Source organism: Euleptes europaea, chromosome 2 (genome assembly GCF_029931775.1).
Source record: "Euleptes europaea isolate rEulEur1 chromosome 2, rEulEur1.hap1, whole genome shotgun sequence".
Classification (NCBI taxonomy): Eukaryota; Metazoa; Chordata; class Lepidosauria; order Squamata; family Sphaerodactylidae; genus Euleptes; species Euleptes europaea.
In genome coordinates, this window is record NC_079313.1 from 97,425,523 (window position 1) to 97,445,348 (window position 19,826).

The 19,826-nt window shown below is 44.0% G+C and overlaps 2 protein-coding genes across 2 annotated transcripts in view; one reads left to right on the forward strand and one right to left on the reverse strand.

Annotated features, from left to right (window-relative positions):
- The window catches only part of ST7L (suppression of tumorigenicity 7 like), a 53,390-nt gene extending 44,540 nt beyond the window's left edge, over positions 1-8,850 (reverse strand). Inside the window, exons 1-3 of the mRNA XM_056845417.1 lie at positions 8,568-8,850; positions 3,508-3,590; positions 643-808 (exon numbers count right to left, since the gene is read on the reverse strand). Coding sequence (XP_056701395.1) covers positions 643-808; positions 3,508-3,590; positions 8,568-8,850 — 532 coding nt within the window. The remainder of the gene's footprint in view (positions 1-642; positions 809-3,507; positions 3,591-8,567) is intronic.
- Positions 8,851-10,444: 1,594 nt separating this feature from the next.
- The window catches only part of CAPZA1 (capping actin protein of muscle Z-line subunit alpha 1), a 28,701-nt gene continuing 19,319 nt past the window's right edge, over positions 10,445-19,826 (forward strand). Inside the window, exon 1 of the mRNA XM_056845419.1 lies at positions 10,445-10,532. Within this exon, the coding sequence (XP_056701397.1) occupies positions 10,494-10,532 (39 nt within the window). The 5' untranslated portion in view covers positions 10,445-10,493. The remainder of the gene's footprint in view (positions 10,533-19,826) is intronic.

Here is a 19,826-nt window from a genome sequence, read left to right on the forward strand (position 1 = left end):
TTATGATAAAACTAACAGCCCAGTCCTGAAAGGGGGGGGGGGGGCAAAAGGCCGCTGGAGGCAGCGTGACCCCAGTTCCGCCATAGATGCCACTGGCAGCATAAAAATGGGCATCTACGCCGGCGGTAGGCCACTTACGCCGGGGAGCAGCGCCGTGCTAGGGTGCCAGAGCAGCGTTTCTCTGATGCAAGAGCTCACGCTGGGGCCAAAGAGGCATTCCCGGGGAACACCCCCTTTTGCAGGCATGAACTTGCACCTGCAAAAACCAAGGCGAAGCCCCATGTAACTCAATGGGGCACTTACACAGGGTTTCACGAGGAAAATACATTTTCCCCTTCTGCGCTGGGCCTCCAAGCTGCTCAGGAGGTGGAGCTGCTGTGCCGTCCCCGAGCCCACCATAAGTACCCGCCCCCCGTTAAGACTGCGCTGTAAATCTTATTACTTTGGAACTTGCCAGAGTTCTAGAAAACAAGCAGTACTAAACCCCACCTCCAGACTCTCACTCCAATTCAACTTCTCTTACTTTGACTACCTTTAGCAAAAATAAAAAAAATCATTATGTGACACAAAGCATAAGGAAGATTTACTGGCCTCAGCTTAGGGCAATTATGAAGATGTTCGTATGAAATCAGAAGCAATCACCTGATAAACTTTGCCTGTTTGTGTCACTTTCTCCATTAGTGGCAGAGAAACTTGACTGCGGAGAAGTAGTGTTCTCTGCTCCTCCAATCAGTGGTCGCAAATGACTCACAGATACCTGCTCAATGAAAGAAGTGCCATATTTTCTGAAATACCACCATTCAAATATCTGCAGTAAGAAACAGAAAAAAATTACTTAATTTACAGACCGTCTTTATTGTTGAGACTCCAGGTGGATTACAACTAAAAACAGTGCAGTAAGAACAGTACAAGACACCAGAACCAACAAAATTAAAGAATGCAGTGATCAAACAGTAAAGTAACATTACGATGTATAATTTAGAACACGATGAAAGAAAACTTACAGTGCAATGCTACGCAGAGTTACATCCTGTTAAACCATTTAAGTCAATGGATTTAGAAGACTGTAAGTCTGTTTAAGAGTACCCTAGAAGGCTGCAATACTAAGAACACCTTCCTGGGACAGCTAGATGTGAATCCAGTAGCAACTTGGAGAGTCAAAGCTCCCTTCATAAGAACATAAGAAAGGCCCTGCTGGATCAGACCAAGGCCCAGCAGTCTGGGCCAGTCTTGATGTCCAGCAGTCTGTTCACACAGTGGCCAACCAGGTGCCTCTAGGAAGCCACTAACAAGACGAGTGCAGCAGCACCATCCTGCCTGTGTTCCACCGCACCCAAAATGATAGGCATGCTCCTCTGATACTAGAGAGAATAGGTATGCAGCATGACTAGTATCCATTCTAACTAACAGCCATGAATACCCCTCTCCTCCATGAATATGTCCACTCCCCTCTTAAAGCCCTCCAAGCTGGCAGCCGTCACCAAATCCTGGGGCAGGAAGTTCCACAATTTAACTATGCGTTGTGTGAAAAAATACTTCCTTTTATCTGTTTTGAATCTCTCACCCTCCAGCTTTAGCAGATGACCCCGTGTTCTAGTATTATGGGAGAGGGAGAAAAAGTTCTCCCTGACCACTCTCTCCAAACCATGCATAATTTTATAGACCTCTATCATGTCTCCCCTCAGCCACCTTCTTTCCAAGCTAAACAGCCCTATGCATCTTCATCAGGTCCCTATCTGACACAGGAAGCTCGGACTCTGAAAAGCTTATACCCCAAAATCTTGTTGGTCTCTAAGGTGCTACTGGACTCAAATCTAACTGTTCTACTGCAGAGCAAAACAGCTACCCTCTGAAACTTCCTGGGAGTAAGTTTCATTGAATAAAACAGGAGTTATATCTGAGGAGACCTGATTAGGCTTGCTCCCTTAGGCTGCAATCCTCCTTCCTGGGTGTAAGCCCCACTGAGTAAAATGGGAATTAATTCTGAGTAGACACACTTAGAATTTCCCGCACAGTCGCTTAAATCTCTTGCTTAAAAATAACAGATGGATTAGTTATGGTTTAGTTAAGCTTCTTTGCACAATAATATAACGGTTTGCTTGTGAATAATGACAGAAAATAATCTCTCCTTTTACTTCAGTAAGCTCATTGGCAAGAGTTATGGCAGAAAGTGAACACTAGAGGATGAGAACAAATATTATATGTTAAACAGAGATTCAGCTTTATAGAACTGTGTTTATTTCTACATATATTGTAGGAAATGGTAGAACAATTATCCCAAACAGTAATTTGTTCTTTTTTGCCCCTGGGCTCAAAATTGCTGGAAATTTGACATTGCTGCCCATCCTTGTGCTTAGCTGTGCCACAAAACCCTTCTCAGACTAGGCTCCATGCGCCTAGAGCGCACCTGGAAAGGTTATACCACTGCTCTTACAGTTGCCCCTTGCAGTTTTACAAGCCTTTAAAAGCTGACTTGTAAGGTGGTGGTAAAACAGTATAGAATCACATCAAAAGGGATCAAAATATTTGTTCTTTTTTGTACAACAGCACCACCTACAGTTCAACTGGTGTATCAAAGGCAGCCTTTATCTACAGATTAACATGGTTTGCACACCGTTTAATTGTCAAACAATACATAATCTGTGCCTTTACACAAATACCACAACATTTAACTTTATCTGTTCTGTAATTGCCGGCTGCCCCAAGAAGCTCAAATGCTATTAAAAAGATGCAAACACGCCTGATTCTATATTCCCAGTCATACCAAAAATGGATTTTTCCCAGGAGGAAAAGTTAACTCCAGTCTTCAATGCAAGACGACACTGTTCCCAATCAAATTAATTAACTTGGTATCTGAGTGGACATCCTGAAAGGCAGGCCAAAAATCCTAGCAATGGACCTTTTTTTTCTTCTCTGAGCATGTGATGCCTAAAGAAGAATTATCTTGGATACTTATTTTTAATTTCCTTTCATTGGAGTCACTTTATCGCGTTTCTTTTTATTTTTTTATAATATTTTTTATTTTCTTCATTTAACATATCAACAGAAACAATATCCAGTACTAAAAATAATAGTAATAAAAAGAAAAACAAGTAGTATCACTAATTTAACAATAAGATGACTTCCCCCTCTCCCTCTTCCATCTAAAAATGAATGGTATAAACTTTTGCTAACGGAGCTAATCCCAATATTATTTTAATTAACCTGTTCTTATCCTATCCAACATTATGACATCAAAACCTAATATAAAATTAATACAAAGTATAGATAAGGGATTCGATCAAAGAGTATCCTTTAAATGGTCCCATTGAAAATTGATTTTCACAGTAGGTTCTCCAAGCCTCCCATTCCCCCCAAAATTGTACATTATCATTCTGGTTTATCAAAGCTGTAAGCTTTGCCATCTCGGTCAATTCCAGCATCTTTTTTATCCAGTTTCTTGTTCCACAGAACTAACATAACTACTTATATTCCAATCAAGGATAGTAAAGAGAAGATGTTACTTACAAATATCAAGCCGGATATCAAAGAGGAAGTCCCCGTAAGTGCAACATAGAATTTTGGGGTCAACGTGCTCAAGAAGACAGTCACTGTCAATTTAAAAAAAAAGTAGCTTTTGTCAATCACTGTATCTGCCTCGGCAACACTGACTTTGACTGCTCTTGCCAGCAGCTCTGGAATGACATGGACACCCTGACACTGGACTGGCAGCACCCTGTAAAAGAACTTGCATCAATTTTAAATGGGGACAGAGCCTGCACAAGCTCAGCTTTGAGCATTACAAGGATCTCCCAATACACGATGAAGTAATTGCACACTCAGCAGGTAACGATGCTCAAAAGATTACAGGTAGAATAGAAAATGCTCTTTTCCCTGTAGGAGAAATTATTTGTCTAGCAAAAATGTCCTATATCAAGGGATTGAGATTCACTATTACTACCTTTAAAAAACATTATATAGAAGGAACATCAGAGTCGATCCATACCAATGTATCTCACTAGCATATCACTTTCAGCATGCAAAGTGCTTTACAGTTCTCATTCACACATCTCGTTTTGCAGAAAGTTCCTTGATTTGAGCCACACAGGCATGGGTACCAGTGCAATGTACAATATCCCCCTCATTAAGTGTGCAAAAAGCTCCGTGGACATAGGTCAGCTGTAAGTAGCTTGCTCCTTATAACCGCACAGTTCTGCTCCTATTTGAAAACGTATTTTGTTGTACTTTTGCATAAAGTACTAACTTAGCTGGGATTATGGAGCCATCATCACTCAAGTATGAACCCTCATAAGAACATAAAGGCTGTGCTGGATCAGACCAAGGTCCATCAAGTCCAGCAATCTGTTCACACAGTGGCCAACCAGGTGCCTCTAGAAGGCAAGACAACTGCAGCAGCATTCTCCTGCCTGTGTTGCAAAGCACCTAATAGAATAGGCATGTTCCTCTGATCCTGAAGAGAATAGGTATGCATCATGACTAGCATCCATTTTTACTAACAGCCATGAATAGCCCTCTCTTCCAGCTTATGGCTGGAACAGCAAAACCCCACAGTGGCTAAGGATCTTCCGTTTTTTAACGAACATTGGAATTTTCAGAAGAAATTTGTCTGAAGCAGCGATAAGCAAACAAGAAAAGTTCTGTGCACTGATGCTCTGTGCTGTGCACTGTAACCAGTCAGTCAAACACATCAATTTAGCTATTGCAACATGCTCTTCACAAGCCTACTCTTCATGGAAGTTTAGAGGCATCCCCCGGCAGGGATCACTCATTACACGGATTGAGGGTGTGACCAGAAAGCCAGTGGGACTCAAAATGCTGATTCTGAATACTGTTCCCAAGCAGCATGGGCATCATTGCCTTCCCTAACTTGAAAGCCAGCCAAGAGTGCCCTGATAACATCAGTAGCAACCAAACAAGTTTCCTTGGAGATGGTCCATTATTATTTTGTCACGAATGCTGCCACTGTCAAGAGGGCATCCGCTGCTGTGGAAAGGTCAGAATCAATAGGCCATCTGTGCACATTTTCATAAGATTATCATTGCTCTTGTTACTGCAGAATTTGATATCCTTTTCACCAAGGGGCAGGGAGAGAACACAGCTACCAACAAAAACAAAAGAATCATGAAACGCCTTTTCCTGAATACTCAAAATCCTAGATAGAGCTTAATTAAGAAATGCTGCAGGCTCATGGTTTAGATTACTTTTTAGTATTAAATGTTAAGTAAAGAGGGGTTTACACTGAGTTACTTCACTTAAAACAAGTTAAAAACATATAGCTACTCTCCACAATACTGCAAGGACAAGTGGAATACAAATGTAAAAATACTGATATGCAATCTTTCACAATAAAACACAGTGGAAGTACTGAAAAAATAAGGAATATATAGTGGACACAGAATCTAGCTTCCTGAGCCTCTCGGCTTTCATTAAAAAGGGGGTGGGGTAAAGTTTCAAGACCTCATATCAAATATATGCTTGAAAATGCATAGGTAATACCTGCTGAAATCACAGAGGCCTGAGGGGTAGAAGCTTCAGTATCCAGTGCTCTGACTAGCAAAACCTGAATAACAGAGCAATCCCTTCTAAACCTGTTGACTTCAATGCAACTCTGCTTAGGATTGCACTGTGGTGGTGATGGAAAGTGCCGTCAAGTCACAGCTGACTTATAGCAACCCCCTAGGGTTTTCAAGGCAAGAGACGTTCAGAGGTGGTTTGACATTGCCTGCCTCCACATCACAACCCTAGTGTTCCTTGGAGGTTGCCCATCCAAATACTAGCCAGAGCCAACCCTGCTTAGCTTCTGAAATCTGATGAGATGAGGCTAGCCTGGGGCTATCCAGGTCAGGGCAGGATTGCACTGTAAATCATGCATAATAGCAACAAATGGCAACATTTAGCTAATTGTGCAAGTCTGCATAATTCTCCTAATTTGCATGAATGTGTATGTACCATCAAGTCACAGCTGACTTACGGCGACCCCATAGGGTTTTCAAGGCAAGAGACGTTTAGAGGTGGTTTGCCATTGCCTGTCTCCGTGTGGGCTGAGAGAGTTCTGAGGGAACAGTGACTGGCCTAAGGTCACCCAGCAGGCTTCATAGGGAGGAGGGCGGAATCGAACTCGGTTCTCCAGATTAGAGTCTACAGCTCTTAACCACTATACCATACTGGCTCCTGCATGAATCTATACATGTTGCATAATTCATCTTTTCTTGGAGAACTATTTGGATTGGTCATTGCAGAAATTTCAGTATTTTAACTATGTACATAAGTTGCTTATAACAAATTTTCAGCTTCTTTTACTTTACAGGGGTACGGCTTTTTGCAGTATTAAGTCGGTGCTTCAGAATAGCCTGCAAGAGGAAGCAACTTGCATATAGATCACCGCAAGAAGGTTTCCATGCAGGAGCAATATAACACCAGAAGTGGTTCAAAATTAACTTTGTTACAATTCTAAACATAGTTACTATGAAATAAATAAATAAATTTACTTTTGAATAAACATGCTTATGATTTGGTTTAAAATCTAGGTTAAACTGCATAGATCCCCTAACATAATTTACTAAACAAGCAACAATGTGTAATTGTGTTTTTTGATTGTGCAGGTAATCACAAAATAGAGATACTAAAGAAATTGTATGTGCTCTTCTGTTTGTTGACAACTTGCATTTGGCTGCTCTTAGAGAAATGTCAGCATCACCATGAACTGTTTCATAGGTTTCATCTGTCACTTTCTCAGGCCTTTGAAATAGCAATTTATCAAAACAGAGAAATATTTATGACACAAATAAGACAAAAATTAAACACATGGCACAGACATTAGGTAGTGTGAGGAATCAAGAGGCAAGGAGTCAACATTATACTTAACTTTTAGTGGAAATAATGAGCACTGTAGCGCATGGTAGAGCTCGGTGAGACCACATGGCAGATGAGTTAAACACACTCTTCCCTTCCTTAGTATTGTCAACCAACCAACGCATTGTTTTCTAGTATCTACTAGAAACATCAGTAGATCATAATAGTTTGTCATACTTTACCACTGTGACCACTAGTAAAATTGCAATCCTATGTTCATGTACTTAGAACTAAGTGCCATTGCACTCAATGGAGGTTACTTTTCAACAAACATGGACAGAATTGAGCTGCAAGTCTCATACTATGCACTGGTATGCTGGCACAGCAAACCTTATAACACTCTACCCTTACCCCTTCCAACAATTAAGTGTGGACTAAACTGAGGCTATTGTACTTTGGTCATGTTATGAGAGGACAATAGTCACTGGAAAATACAATAATGCTAGGAAAAGTTGAAGGCAGTACGAAAAGAGGAAGATGAGATGGATTGACTCTACAAAGGAAGCTACAGCCCTAGGATGCTTTTGAAGGAGATTGATTCATAGGATCACCATGAGTCGGAAGCAACTTAATGGCACTTAACGCACATAAGATTAAATGGTTTGCTCATATACACTTAGAAGCATATGAGTACCTCTGATGAAAACAAAACATTACTGATGGATCGAAACCTCTGATCTTCTAACGAAACTTATGTATGTATTCTGCATCTCCTGATCAACATGTGAGTCTATTGGTTCTCGTAGGTTATCCGGGCTGTGTAACCGTGGTCTTGGTATTTTCTTTCCTGACGTTTCGCCAGCAGCTGTGGCCGGCATCTTCAGAGGAGTAACACTGAAGGACAGTGTCTCTGACAGTGTTACTCCTCTGAAGATGCCTGCCACAGCTGCTGGCGAAACGTCAGGAAAGAAAATACCAAGACCACGGTCACACAGCCAGGATAACCTACGAGAACCAATGAACTCTGACCGTGAAAGCCTTCGACAACATGTGAGTCTGTTTTGAAGATATGCAGCACTTGACAGCTCTTAGCGCTGATGCTGTCATCATTCAGGGCACGCAAAGAACAGACGAGAGGCACTTTTTATAAAACTAAGAACGAGGAAAAAAAACCCACCTCGAATGAAATATCTGTAAAACCCTATGATGCATAAGAACTATATGGTGTTTTAAAAAACCATGTAGTAGGGCCAAAGGTGAAGCAAACGGGGGAATTCTACAGACCGATTTCTACCCAGCTCGGCAAGAGATAAATAAGGAGGTCTCTGGAGAGCAGCAGCACTGGAAAACATGCACAAATGGAGAGGTGAACCTGCCCTTCTTCACTGCCGTCTCCCTCCTCCTCCTGGCCCCCTTTTCATAGAACCCCTTCCCAAATCCTCACTCCTAGTTTAAAGCTGACCCCTGACCCCTATTTTCACTGCTAGGGCTTAACCCCCGGACAAACGGAAGAGGTTTTTTTGTAAAAAAAAAAAAATTAACGTTGTCTCCGAGCCGAGCATGTGAAGAGTTCCTTTCCCGAAACAACCTCTCTCTCTCTCCCGCCCCCCGCATCTCTGATTCGGGGTCAGCAATGGCGGGTCAGAGAAGGAGACTTCCAGAGAGGCTGCAGGCCCGGCTGCCCTCCCCCGCCACACCTGACGCGCCTTCGCCTTCCGACGCCCCCCCCCCGCCGTCCTCTCCCTTCGCCCAAACATCCCCCTCCTTCGCCTCACCGGCCACCAAGTTGTCCCGCAGCCGAAGCGGGCCCCTGAGGCAGTAGAGGAGGCCGAGCGCCGCCAGCAAGGCCCCCGTGCGAGCCCAGGGCCCGGCCGCCCCCCTCAGCCGCTCCCAGCGCCCGGGACAGGCGCCGGTCGCCTCGGAGGAGGAGGAAGAAGGCGCCGCGTCCCCAACCGCCGCGCCGCTCTCCGCCATGACTCCCGCCTTTCGCTTGCCGCGGCCTGGCTGGCTGAGCGGAGGCAGGAGGGCGGGACTAGCCGCGCGCGCCCCCGCCGCCATGCCGAGCGGCTCTGGGAGGCTCGGAGCGCGCGCGCCCCCGCCCTCCCCCCCCCCGGCGGCTGAGGGAAACCCCCGCCGCTCATCGGGGAGCGAAAGGGCGCTTGGGGGGAGGGGGGTCCTTCTGGCGCTAACGCCGTCATAATATGCTTCTCCCATTGAAGTCTGTGCATTTCTTGGGATGTCGGCCCGTAGGACTCCGTGATGGGAATTAATACCCTTGTCAGAGGAAACGGGTCGTTGAATATTAATGGTGTGAGCGGTAGAAGCGAGTTCAGGTTGCGCGCACCCAATCAAGACTCGCAGTCTGTTCTCTTAGTGAAAATCAACTTGACACTGACGTCAGGGAAGGGTAACTTCGAAATAATAAATTCCTTACTGCATTCTAAGTTTCCTATCACTTCCCCGATTCATAGCTGGGAGTTTCTACAGCTTCACCTCTTCACATAGTAAGATCTAAAATGCAACGGCGGTGGCTTCTTCTTGCTAAATAAAGAAGCTCCTAGTACGCAAAACACTTTTACAGCTGTCCTGTTTAACCAACAGCTGGTTGACACGTACTGTAGGTCACCTCACCTTTTGATCTGGTCAGCTTGGTTACAATTTAACCCTCGACTGTCTGAAATACAGTGAAACTCGCTACCTAAGACCCGACGCTCCAGCGTGCGGACGGGCGCCGGCTGGGGCAGTCTCGTCACGCAAAGCACGTGGGGTGGGGTGGGGGTCTAATGGGGACCATAGGCGTCGGCATCCGTGGGGCGCAAAGTTTTATTTGCAGGCGGGGCGAGGCCTGTCCTTTAAAACGGACCCGGGTGTTTTTTGCAGCCGGGTTTGCACAAAGGCGGGCTGACGGAGGGACGACGGCGCCGCCCGCTCGACGGCGGCATTCTTAGGCGTGGTGCCAAGGCCAGTACAACAAGCGAAGGGGAGGGCTAGGGCCTGCGACAGTACCCCAGAGATCTCCCGGTAATAATTGGCTTCCAGACTGCCAGGGAAGGAATTTCTGCCTCGCTACAAGCCTGCTATGTGCGCTGGGTCACTGGGCTAAGAGCCACGGAGTGTCAGAGTGAACGATCAACAATGATAGGAGAAGCTGGATGAAACTGCAATTGTACTGAGTCGCCTTTCTGTCTGTAATACAATCAGACATGCACAACTTGTGGATGTATCGTCATAACTTGAATTTGGATAAATCTCTCTTCCCCAGTATAATCGGGACTCAGAGATTTCTGCCCATTAGGGCCTCGGAGTCAGCAGCTGCTAATAAACTGTTTTCTTGATAACGATCTTGGGTCTCCCTCTCCCCCGCGAACCCCTGCTTTACTGCAACGGGCGTGACAGGAGCGTCGCTGGAGGGGCCGGCGCCGCAGTCGTTTGAGCTACTCTGCCCTTAGTCACGATGGCTACGCTTTAGCTTCGGTCGGTGGCACGCGCCCGGCGGGGGGGGGGGGCTTGGCTGTAAAGAACAGGCGTGCCCGTAACTAACATGGCGCTCGCCAACTTCTGTGAGACCTCCGAGATAAAGCGAACGGACGCTGAGGTTCACATCCGGTTGGAGAGGCGCCCGTCACGTCCCCGGCTACTCCTCCGTTCCCGGCGCCCTTTGCGCGGGGGTGACAGGTGGGGCTGGGCTCAGAGAAGCCAAAATGGCGGACTTCGAGGATCGGGTGTCGGATGAGGAGAAGGTAGGAAGTTGTCGAGCTGTTTCTGGGTATGGAAAGAAGAGGATAGTTATCCTAGCCGTGTATGGAGGACAAGTCCTTCGTTGCCCTCGTTCGGTCATGCTCCTGTAATGTGAAGGTTCATAAACTTAAAGATCTAATCTACTCTTTTAAGAAGGAGAGGGGAGTAAGAGACTCGTGTGTTCTCTCTGGTGCTTTCACCTATTGTTTTCTTTTTTTTATGCCGCTCGTTAAATGTTCTTCGTTACCCTTTGGCTGGTGATGGACTAGAAGAAGAAAAGTGGGGTTTTATACGCCGACTTTCTCTACCACTTAAGGGAGACTCAAACCGGCTTACAACCACCTTCCCTTCCCCTCCCCACAACAGACACCATGTGAGGTAGGTGAGGCTGGGCGAGTGTGACTAGCCCAAGGTCACCCAGCTGGCTTCATGGGTAGGAGTGGGGAAACATATCCAGTCCGCCAGATTAGCCTCCTCCGCTCATGTGGAGGAGAGGGGAATCAAACCCGGTTCTCCGGATAAGAGTCCACCCTCCAAACCACCGCTCTTAACTACTAAACCACTCTGGCTAGTGTGAATGATTGCGTCTGAGTTGGACCTGTTCCGTTAAATCTGGATTTTAAGGAAGCGTTTTTAGTGATGCCTTACCTTTCTCCTAAGAAGAGACAAATTTGAGGAACATTGCGTTTATGCTATGCTAGTGCCCTTTAAGTAGCTATTTCCTGGGGCAGAAAATACGTTGGTATTGCTGAGATAGTTAAAATAATGAAGCCTAGCTAGCTAATAAAGCATTTTTGACCCACAGTGTTGGGTTCTTGTAGACCGGAACAGAGAGACAATATGAGTGGACATAGGAAATAACTTTCTTTAAAGAGAGGTGAAAGCAATTTGGAAGCGGAATTGCTGATCATTACCTGTATTGTGTCATTTTACTTGCCTCAGGCCTGATTTGCATATGTGAAAGCAATTGGGAAGAAGAAAGTAAAATGCTGAGTTTACAGAATAGACTGTATTGTGTGTCAGACTACAAGTGGAGGGATCACATTGTGGAATAATCCACTGTGTGAAAAACTCTCAGTAAATAGAAAACCACTGTAGCAAGCAAAGGGAAGAAGTAGAAGGTTTGTGCTGTTCTAGTTTTCTGTTTGCATGTTTGTTTTTTTAATATGAAGAGGCATTCAAAACTGGATTCTGTCACTGAGGTCTTGTTTTCCAGCATATGTTAACCAAGCCTCAATTAACAGGTTTTACAGAATTTTATATTGCTTCAGAAATATGTTTTGTTTGAGACAGCCGTGGAACAAAACAGTGTGTGAGCTGTGGCTTCCTTCTGTCAAAGTGTTTTCTCAATTGTTTGGAAAGGTTTTGCCTATCTGCAATCTAAGAACCTCTTCATCTCTAGCCTCTGAGAAGATAGGTTGTATGTTTTTTTTCCCACCTTCTATGCATTTTTGTGACTTCCCCCCCCCCTCTCTCATAGGAAGCAGCCCATTCCCAGGTGATATCCAGACTGCAGGTTGTTGGTTTTTTCCAAATAGTTGCAGGTGTACTAAGCATGTCAAGGCATAGTGGAATGGATCCTTGGTTGCAATTAGAAGAAGGAAGCAGTCAATTCCTTGTTAAGACTTATTTTCTGTTTGAATTTTTAACAATGTATCCTCTTGTAGATAATATTTGAGGAGCCATATTTTTAAATTTTTATTTTGCCCTGTTGTGATAAACATAACTTCATTTGATTCACCCTGAAACATGGTTGACTCTGGATTTGGAAGTGAAATGGGTAATTGGTTTGCAGTGTAGCTATGTAACATGTGAGCGGGGAAGGTTGGGAGCCATGGCAGAAAAAGAATAGTCCCCTAATATATGTATAAAGATTCATAGGGTACTCTTGAGAAGAATTTAAGAACTTTTGTCAAATTTTCTTTTTCAGTATTTACTTTTCCTCATGCTGCATAAAGCTTGCATTAAGCATCATTAAAAAAACGGAACAACAAAGTATTGATCACATCAGAACCACTTTTAACTTGCTGGAACATTGTCCTTGGATTTGATCACAGCAATGGAATACTAAAAAACATGATGTGCCAATATATTGTTTGCTTTTTCTCCAAGTCTGCTGAAAAAGGGTGTGGTAACTAGGTTATAGAGTTTCTTTCTTTCCTGTTACAATGTACACACTGGTATTATTCATGTATGTGTATTAACTCCCCTCTTCATGCACATTCATCGCAGGTCACCAGGAAGTAGAGAAACTGCTACCCTTCCCAATCAGTGTAATAGCAAGAATATTTTATTTGCTTTAACTCATTTGGCTTACCATGACTTTAAAAGCTAAGTAAAGGGAAATAAGTTACCACCTTATGTTTGCTTTGTTTCTACAACATAGCCCCAGCTTTGCATTTGACTGCTTGCATGGAACCCTGTAGAACTTTTGCTCTGTACATATGTTATTCCTTTCAATTTGATAGTGCTTAAGTTAAATCTGAGTTATTTCAGGCCTTACAATAGGAGCCAAATGGCTTATTATAGCAAACAGTTCTCCTTGCAACACTATGTACATTATAAGTGGCTGCAAAGTAACCAGTAGGCTGAGGGCTGCACAGAGGTAATGGTGGAGCAACCCTTAGTCATCATGTGCATGTAACATAGATTGCATAGATATAAATCTGCGGGATTGTTCATAGTGTCCAAGTCTGGTATTAGGGAGGTTTATCTTAGGGCATGATGATAAGCAGCAATTCCCTACTTCAATGTATTGCTAATTAAGAGTCTGTTACTATCTCTGTATTGGTAATAAAATGTAGAATATGACTCTGATATGGGACTGAACTTTTGGGAGCACTAGAAATTAAGTGGTCTGGGTAGTTTCTGTAGGTTCTACAGCTAGGGGAGCTGATGCACACAGGCAATATAACTTAGATTATTACAGAAAAGAAGCTTATAGAGTATGAGTTCCCAGTACCTTGCATAAACTCTTAATCTGACAGTCTCTTTATAGAAACATTAAATTAATTTAGGTTCACATTTATTTTCTCTCATTTCTACGTGCCTCTTTTTGCAAGAAGCTCAGGGCAGCTTATAAAGGAATATCCTAACAAGGTTCAAGGCCAAAGTGAGCCCAGGCCCAGTGCAAATATGCTAAATGGATGAGCAGCCCTCTGCCCAAATCTACTCTGACCCAGCACAATTTTTTTCCAGAGATGAGGGAGGGAGATAGCAAGGAAGCCACACTTTAAGTTCTTGAATGCAGAAATGTTTATTAAACTCGCACCAAGAAAATCCAAAAGCACTTTGTTGCATTGCATTCATGCACAAGTGCTTGGCCAAGACATACCTAGGGCAGCTTTAGATGCAGCTGATACAATTCAAATTGGAAAATCCCAACAGATGGTGAAGAAGATTCTGCCCCTGCCTTGCCAATTGCTGGTTTTATGCTCCTTTGTATCTCCGGCTCATGTGGTTTGCACCCACCTGTTTTCTAGGAACATAGCAGGAATTAGTCCGATCCAGGTGAGTGATGTTACGGCTTTGGTGGGGAATTGGCTGTCTTTTTGGGACATCCTGGTGAAACCTTCTTCTCCCTGGTTGGCTGATTCAGGAGACTTGGTGGAGCCTGACCCAGGAGGGTCTTGGCTAGAGGTAGCTAAGATAACTACTGTAGAAAGGCTGAGGTGGGGAAGGCAATTGCAACACACTGTGTCCCTTTGAGTTCCCTGCATATTGGAAAAGTGTCTTCTGCTTGTGTTTGCTGCGAACAGTGAGACATACTTATCTGCTTGTTGTAGTTTGTCTTCTCATGGCCTTCAAGGGGACACAATCACACCTAGCCACACTCACCCACACGTTTATGTTTTCAGCCTAGCATTCCATGAGACAAAGATCAGCTATTACAAGAAAGACTACCTTTGCATGTTGAGCATAATAAAAAAGAAAGCAAAATTAAACCAATAATAGATAATTTCAAAAAGGCATAAATTCAGTAAGCCATCTGTTCAAAACTCCTTTTAGTTTCTTATACAAGGACACTGTTGTGTAAGCTATGGTTTGCTGAAGGCTGCCCAATATATTTTATGGAGCAGGGATTTGAATCTTGAGTTTCCTGGAATGAAATCCAACATTTTAGCAGCTGCATCAAACTAGGGGATGGAAAGTATCTGTCATCAAGTTCACATACCTCCATAATGGGGTTAGCCAGATTTCACTGTTCAGTTGTCATGCTCTGAACCACACGGACACAGGCTCAAGAAGGTTCAACACAGAGCCTTAGCTGACTCAAGTAAGTGATTCAAGGTACGTCTTGAAGGGAAATCCAAGGTTACGCACCCGTAGCAGAAAATCTTTTCCCCAAACATAGATTGGGCATGAACAGCACAGCACTGGATACTTTCTCTGTCTGCCACACAAATATAATCCTTCCCTACTCAACGTCCTGTCACTAGTGATGGAGAGAACAGTTGTGCAATCAGAGGTTTAGGACAGACTAAAAGGTAGTTTTCTCACACAAAAACACCTGTTGCAAGTCAGTACCAGCCATGCATAGCTCAAAGCTTACCACCCGGAACATAGCCAGAGGCCTGCAGAATCAGTACTGCAAAGCAGGTTCATGATGTCATACCTTCCAGGGGCATCTCCATTTCCATCAATCCGAACTTCTTCTCCTGTAACGCCAATGAACGATGAATTCAGGAGAAAATCCAAGAGTTTGCTACCATCAATGGGCTTCATGGCATCACATAGTCCAACATATCCTGGACATAAGGCATGATGCATGTTTTGTAGGCCGTGGGCCATAGCGTATATGGCATTGATAACAAATCCCATTTTACTGTCCTGGACATAGTTTTCTTTTAAACTTTCGTTACCAGCACGAGTTCCTCTTCTTCAGGGTCTAGACTAGGGCCTCCCAGGTTCTGCGGGGATGCGGGGGGGGGGGGGGGCAGGAGCTGGTAGTTGGCACCTAAGCAGGACAATACTGTGCACAGAGATCTCAGCACGAGCAGCAGAGCCTGTACTAATCAGCAAAGTTGTTCCCACGCTCTACTGCAAAGCAAGTGAGCCAAACTACCTAGATCTGTAAATCCTCTCTTCCGCTGGCTATCAGAGTTCATGCACATAGTCTAGCAGGCACTGTTAATTTCCTGTATCAGAGGAGCATGCCTATTACATTAGGTGCTGTGAAACACAGGCAGGATGGCACTGCTACAGTCGTCTTGTTTGTGGCTTCCTAGGGGCACCTGGTTGGCCACTGTGTGAACAGACTGCTGGACTTGATGGGCCTTGGTCTGATCCAGCAGGGTCAGTCTTATGTTCATGAAGTGTGTGTAGGGAAAATGGCACTCCCTCCTACCCTTTCAAAGAAGAAAGGTGAAGAAGCAGCAGCATTTGGTGGATTGTGCTCTGTTTGAATATGTGTAGTCTGCATGTACCCATGACAACCAAATTAAAAGTTGTTCTGGATAATTTTCCCTTTAGAAAAAGGAAGTCTGCATTTACTGTGAAATAACAGCAGTCGACTAGGAAAATAGGTCCTCACTTCCTGAAGAACAGCAAGAGCTATCTGTATCAGCAATCTGAGTGAGAACAAAAGGAGATACCAGTCAGGGAAGCCTGAAAGTTCTGGTTATCATATTGTGCATACTGGGACTCAGTTCTGTTTAACAAAAGCTTTGCTCATTAGTTTTAGTCGTGGTCATCAAGCCTTCCGACTCATGGTGACCCTATGAATCAAAGTCCTCCAAAATATCCTATCTTTGACAGCCTTGCTCAGATCTTGCAAATTGAAGGCTGTGGCTTCCTTTATTGAGTCAATCCATTTCTTGTTGGGTCTTCCTCTTTTCCTGCTGTAGGATGATGTAAATGTTTATTGTTCCCTTGCTTTGCCTGGTGCAGGAATACAGCTGTCCATTGCTTACCTTTAGTTTTTCTGTTACTTTAGTTTGCTAAAAAGGCTGAACATTTAAAACAGGTTAGAGTATGTGAAGGAATACAGACCTAATTCACTTCTCCTGTATTTGAGTTTAATCTATCAGGAAGAACATCCCAAAAATGATTCTGTTTCTTTGGTAGGACTGTAATTGTTTGGTTGGACTGTATTTCTGTGTAAGAATATAATTGATTATGAGTGACTATAATTCACTGGTTCCCAACCGGGGGTCCGTGGACCCCCAGGGGTCCGTGAGAACTAAATTAAGGTCTGCAAAACAAAGTTATAAAATTCCCGGAATATAACCAGACCGAATCAAAAGATACCCAAAAGCTGATTTGCAATCGTTTTGGTGTTGCTGTTGAAGAGGTTGCAGAAGAAATCCAGGAAGAGCTCATTGAATTCCAAAATGATAGGCACTGTAAGGATGCGTTTGAATCAGTTTCTCTTGAAGAGTTCTGGTGTAAAAAAGCAATTTCATATCCTACAGTTTGGGGATTCGCCTTGCGATATCTTATGCTCTTCTCCACAACTTATTTATGCGAACAAGGTTTTCTGCTTTGCTTATAATTAAGAACAAGACCAGAAATCGATTGGAAGCAAGTGATGATATTCGTGTAGCTCTGAGCAACAGTATTAGCCCCAGAATTGCCCAGCTTGTAAAAAGGATGCAAGCTCAAAAATCACATTGATTTTCAATTAAAAGTTCTCTATTATAAAAAATATATTCAAATATTTAATGTTTAACTAACAGTTATGATTAAAGTTTATTTTCAAATTCTCGGAATTTTTATTTTGAACCTTGTGGTCCCTGCACCGAACAAAAAAGTCCTAGTGGTCCCTGGTCAAAAAAAGTTGGGAACCACTGGACTACATGAAGCAGTTGCATGATCAAAAGGGGCTGTATTTTCCGCCAGTATTTCAGCTGCCCATTTTGCCAGCTTGTTCTTTTTGGGCACCGTAGAGGGGAGACTGTAGCTGAGGATGATCAAGGCACTGGTGCGCTCTCTGCTGAAATAGATCCTGGTGCTTGTTAGACAAAGTTGTGTGTCCTCTGAGCACCATATTTGTAGCAGAGCTTTAATGCAACCAGAGTGTCATGCTTACTGCTTACAGTTGCACTTTCTAATAAAAGCACATGCTATAGTTTGAAAGAGGCTTTTGGCCATCTAAGGGAGTGCTCTGTAAAGCCTGTGGGGAAAATATGGGGTAGAAGTCTTTTTACTAGCTTTAACACGGTAATTTGTGTCTCAAACCAGTCCTCCCCCCCTACTTTTTATCAGAAGCAGAGGCAGCTTGGTCATGGTGGAAAAATGTATTCTGTTGTTCCTTTTTTCACACACACACATTACACAACTTGAAAATTTAGCAATTCCTTTTCCCAGCTGACAGCAAAAGCACTTCGTTCCATTCTGTTGCACAGAGCTGGAAGGCAGTGAAGGCTTGATGAGATATCCTGCGGAGTACTCAGGTTGTTCACATACGACTGGGTTTTTCAAAGAAGAAAAATAGGGGAGGAGAATTGTGCAATATGTCACTGAGTCAATACTTTCAATGTGTATGTATGCAACCAGCATTACTGTCATCTGGTGCATAAGTAGGAGGACCATGATGCTTGTTATTCTTCTCCTGTATTAATAAGTGGGTTCCCGTGGCGCAGAGTGGTAAGCTGCAGTACTGTAGTCCAAAGCTTTGCTCACGACCTAAGTTCAATCCCAACAGAAGTTGGTTTCAGGTAGCTGGCTCAAGGTTGACTCAGCCTTCCATCCTTCTGAGGTCGGTCAAATGAGTACCCAGCTTGCTGGGGGTAAAGGGAAGATGACTGGGGAAGGCACTGGCAAACCACCCCGTAAACAAAGTCTGCCTAGAAAATGTCGGGATGTGATATCACCCCATGGGTCAAGAATGACCTGGTGCTTGCACAGGGGACCTTTACCTTTTTTCAGGATCAAATCAAGTCTGAAATCTCCCTAGAAGCTAAAATGACTAAACTGAGGCAATCATAGTTTGGTGACATTATGAGAAGACAACAATGCTAGGAAAAGTTAAAAACAGCAAGAAAAGAGGAAGACCCAACATGAGATGGATTGAATCAATCTAGGAAGCTACAGCCCTTAGTCTGCAAGACCTGAGCAAGGCTGTTAATGATAAAATTTTGTGTGTGTGTCGTAAAGTCACAACTGACCTATGGTGATCCCATAGTATTTTCAAGGCAAGAAATGTTCGGAGGTGGCTTGTCATTGCCTGCCCCGCATCACAACCCTGGTGTTTCTTGGAGGTTGCCCATCCAGGGCTGGCCCTGCTTAGCTTCTGAGATCTGACCAGATCAAGATCGCCTGGGGCTATCCAGGTCAGGGCTGTTTTGGAGGACATTAATTCATAGGGTCGCCATAAGTCGGAAGCGACTTAATGGCACTTAAATGTGTGTGTTAGGAGAGGCAGCATTTAAATGCAGTCCAGTGAGCTCCAATGTCACTGTACCTCTTTTCTCTGACATGGATTTATATGAATATTGGCAAAAATATACACTTCGTACAGTGTACACTTGATTGTATTATTTTTGGTAAATAAATTCCTCTTGGGAAGCAGCTGTATGTATAAACTTTCTCATCTTTGTGGCCCTTTAGTGGCTTGGTAATCTGGATATAATAAACCAAAATGACCACAATACATTTTGAAACAAAGTTGTTCCATTAATGTAAAAATTATCTTTTTTCTTTTTACCACCTTTTGCAGCCCAAGCAGTGTTTTTGGTATCTGACATTCTTAGCAATTGGCATACTGTGTATTTTAACTCCCTCACCACTTTATGGAAATTGATTATTGGACTATTGTTGAGTTTCCAGTAAAACATTTACTTCCAGATAGATGAGGGGAAAATGTGCCATAGAACAGCTCCATCAAGTCCTTGAACTGCCATGTGCCAGATATTATTCCAAATTATGTGTAGAATTGTCCTCACTTCTTTCCTTAGCCAGAAGTTGTGAAACACAGCAGCTCAAGAATGGAAACTAACACAGCATTGGTTATGATAAACCAGGGGTCCTCAAACTACGGCCATCGGGCCGGATCCGGCCCGTCAGGGTCCTGAACCCGGCCCCTTTAAAAAATTGCAATCGCAAGGTAATGCTGGAAGGAAATGTGTTGATCCCCGAGGGACGCGCTGGGGCGGAGCGATGACCTTTTCTCCCCCCCCTTTGTGGGGGGGGGAAGAAAGCAAAGCTTAGCGTGGGAGGGGATGAGCTCGCCCGGCCACCGTAGCTCCCGGGAGGCCGCGCCACAGCAGGAGCCCTCGCCGGCCACCGTCCGTGCGCCAGCCACGGCGGACTGACTGCCGAGCCTCTCACAGCAGCCGCCGCCTGAGCTGAGGCGA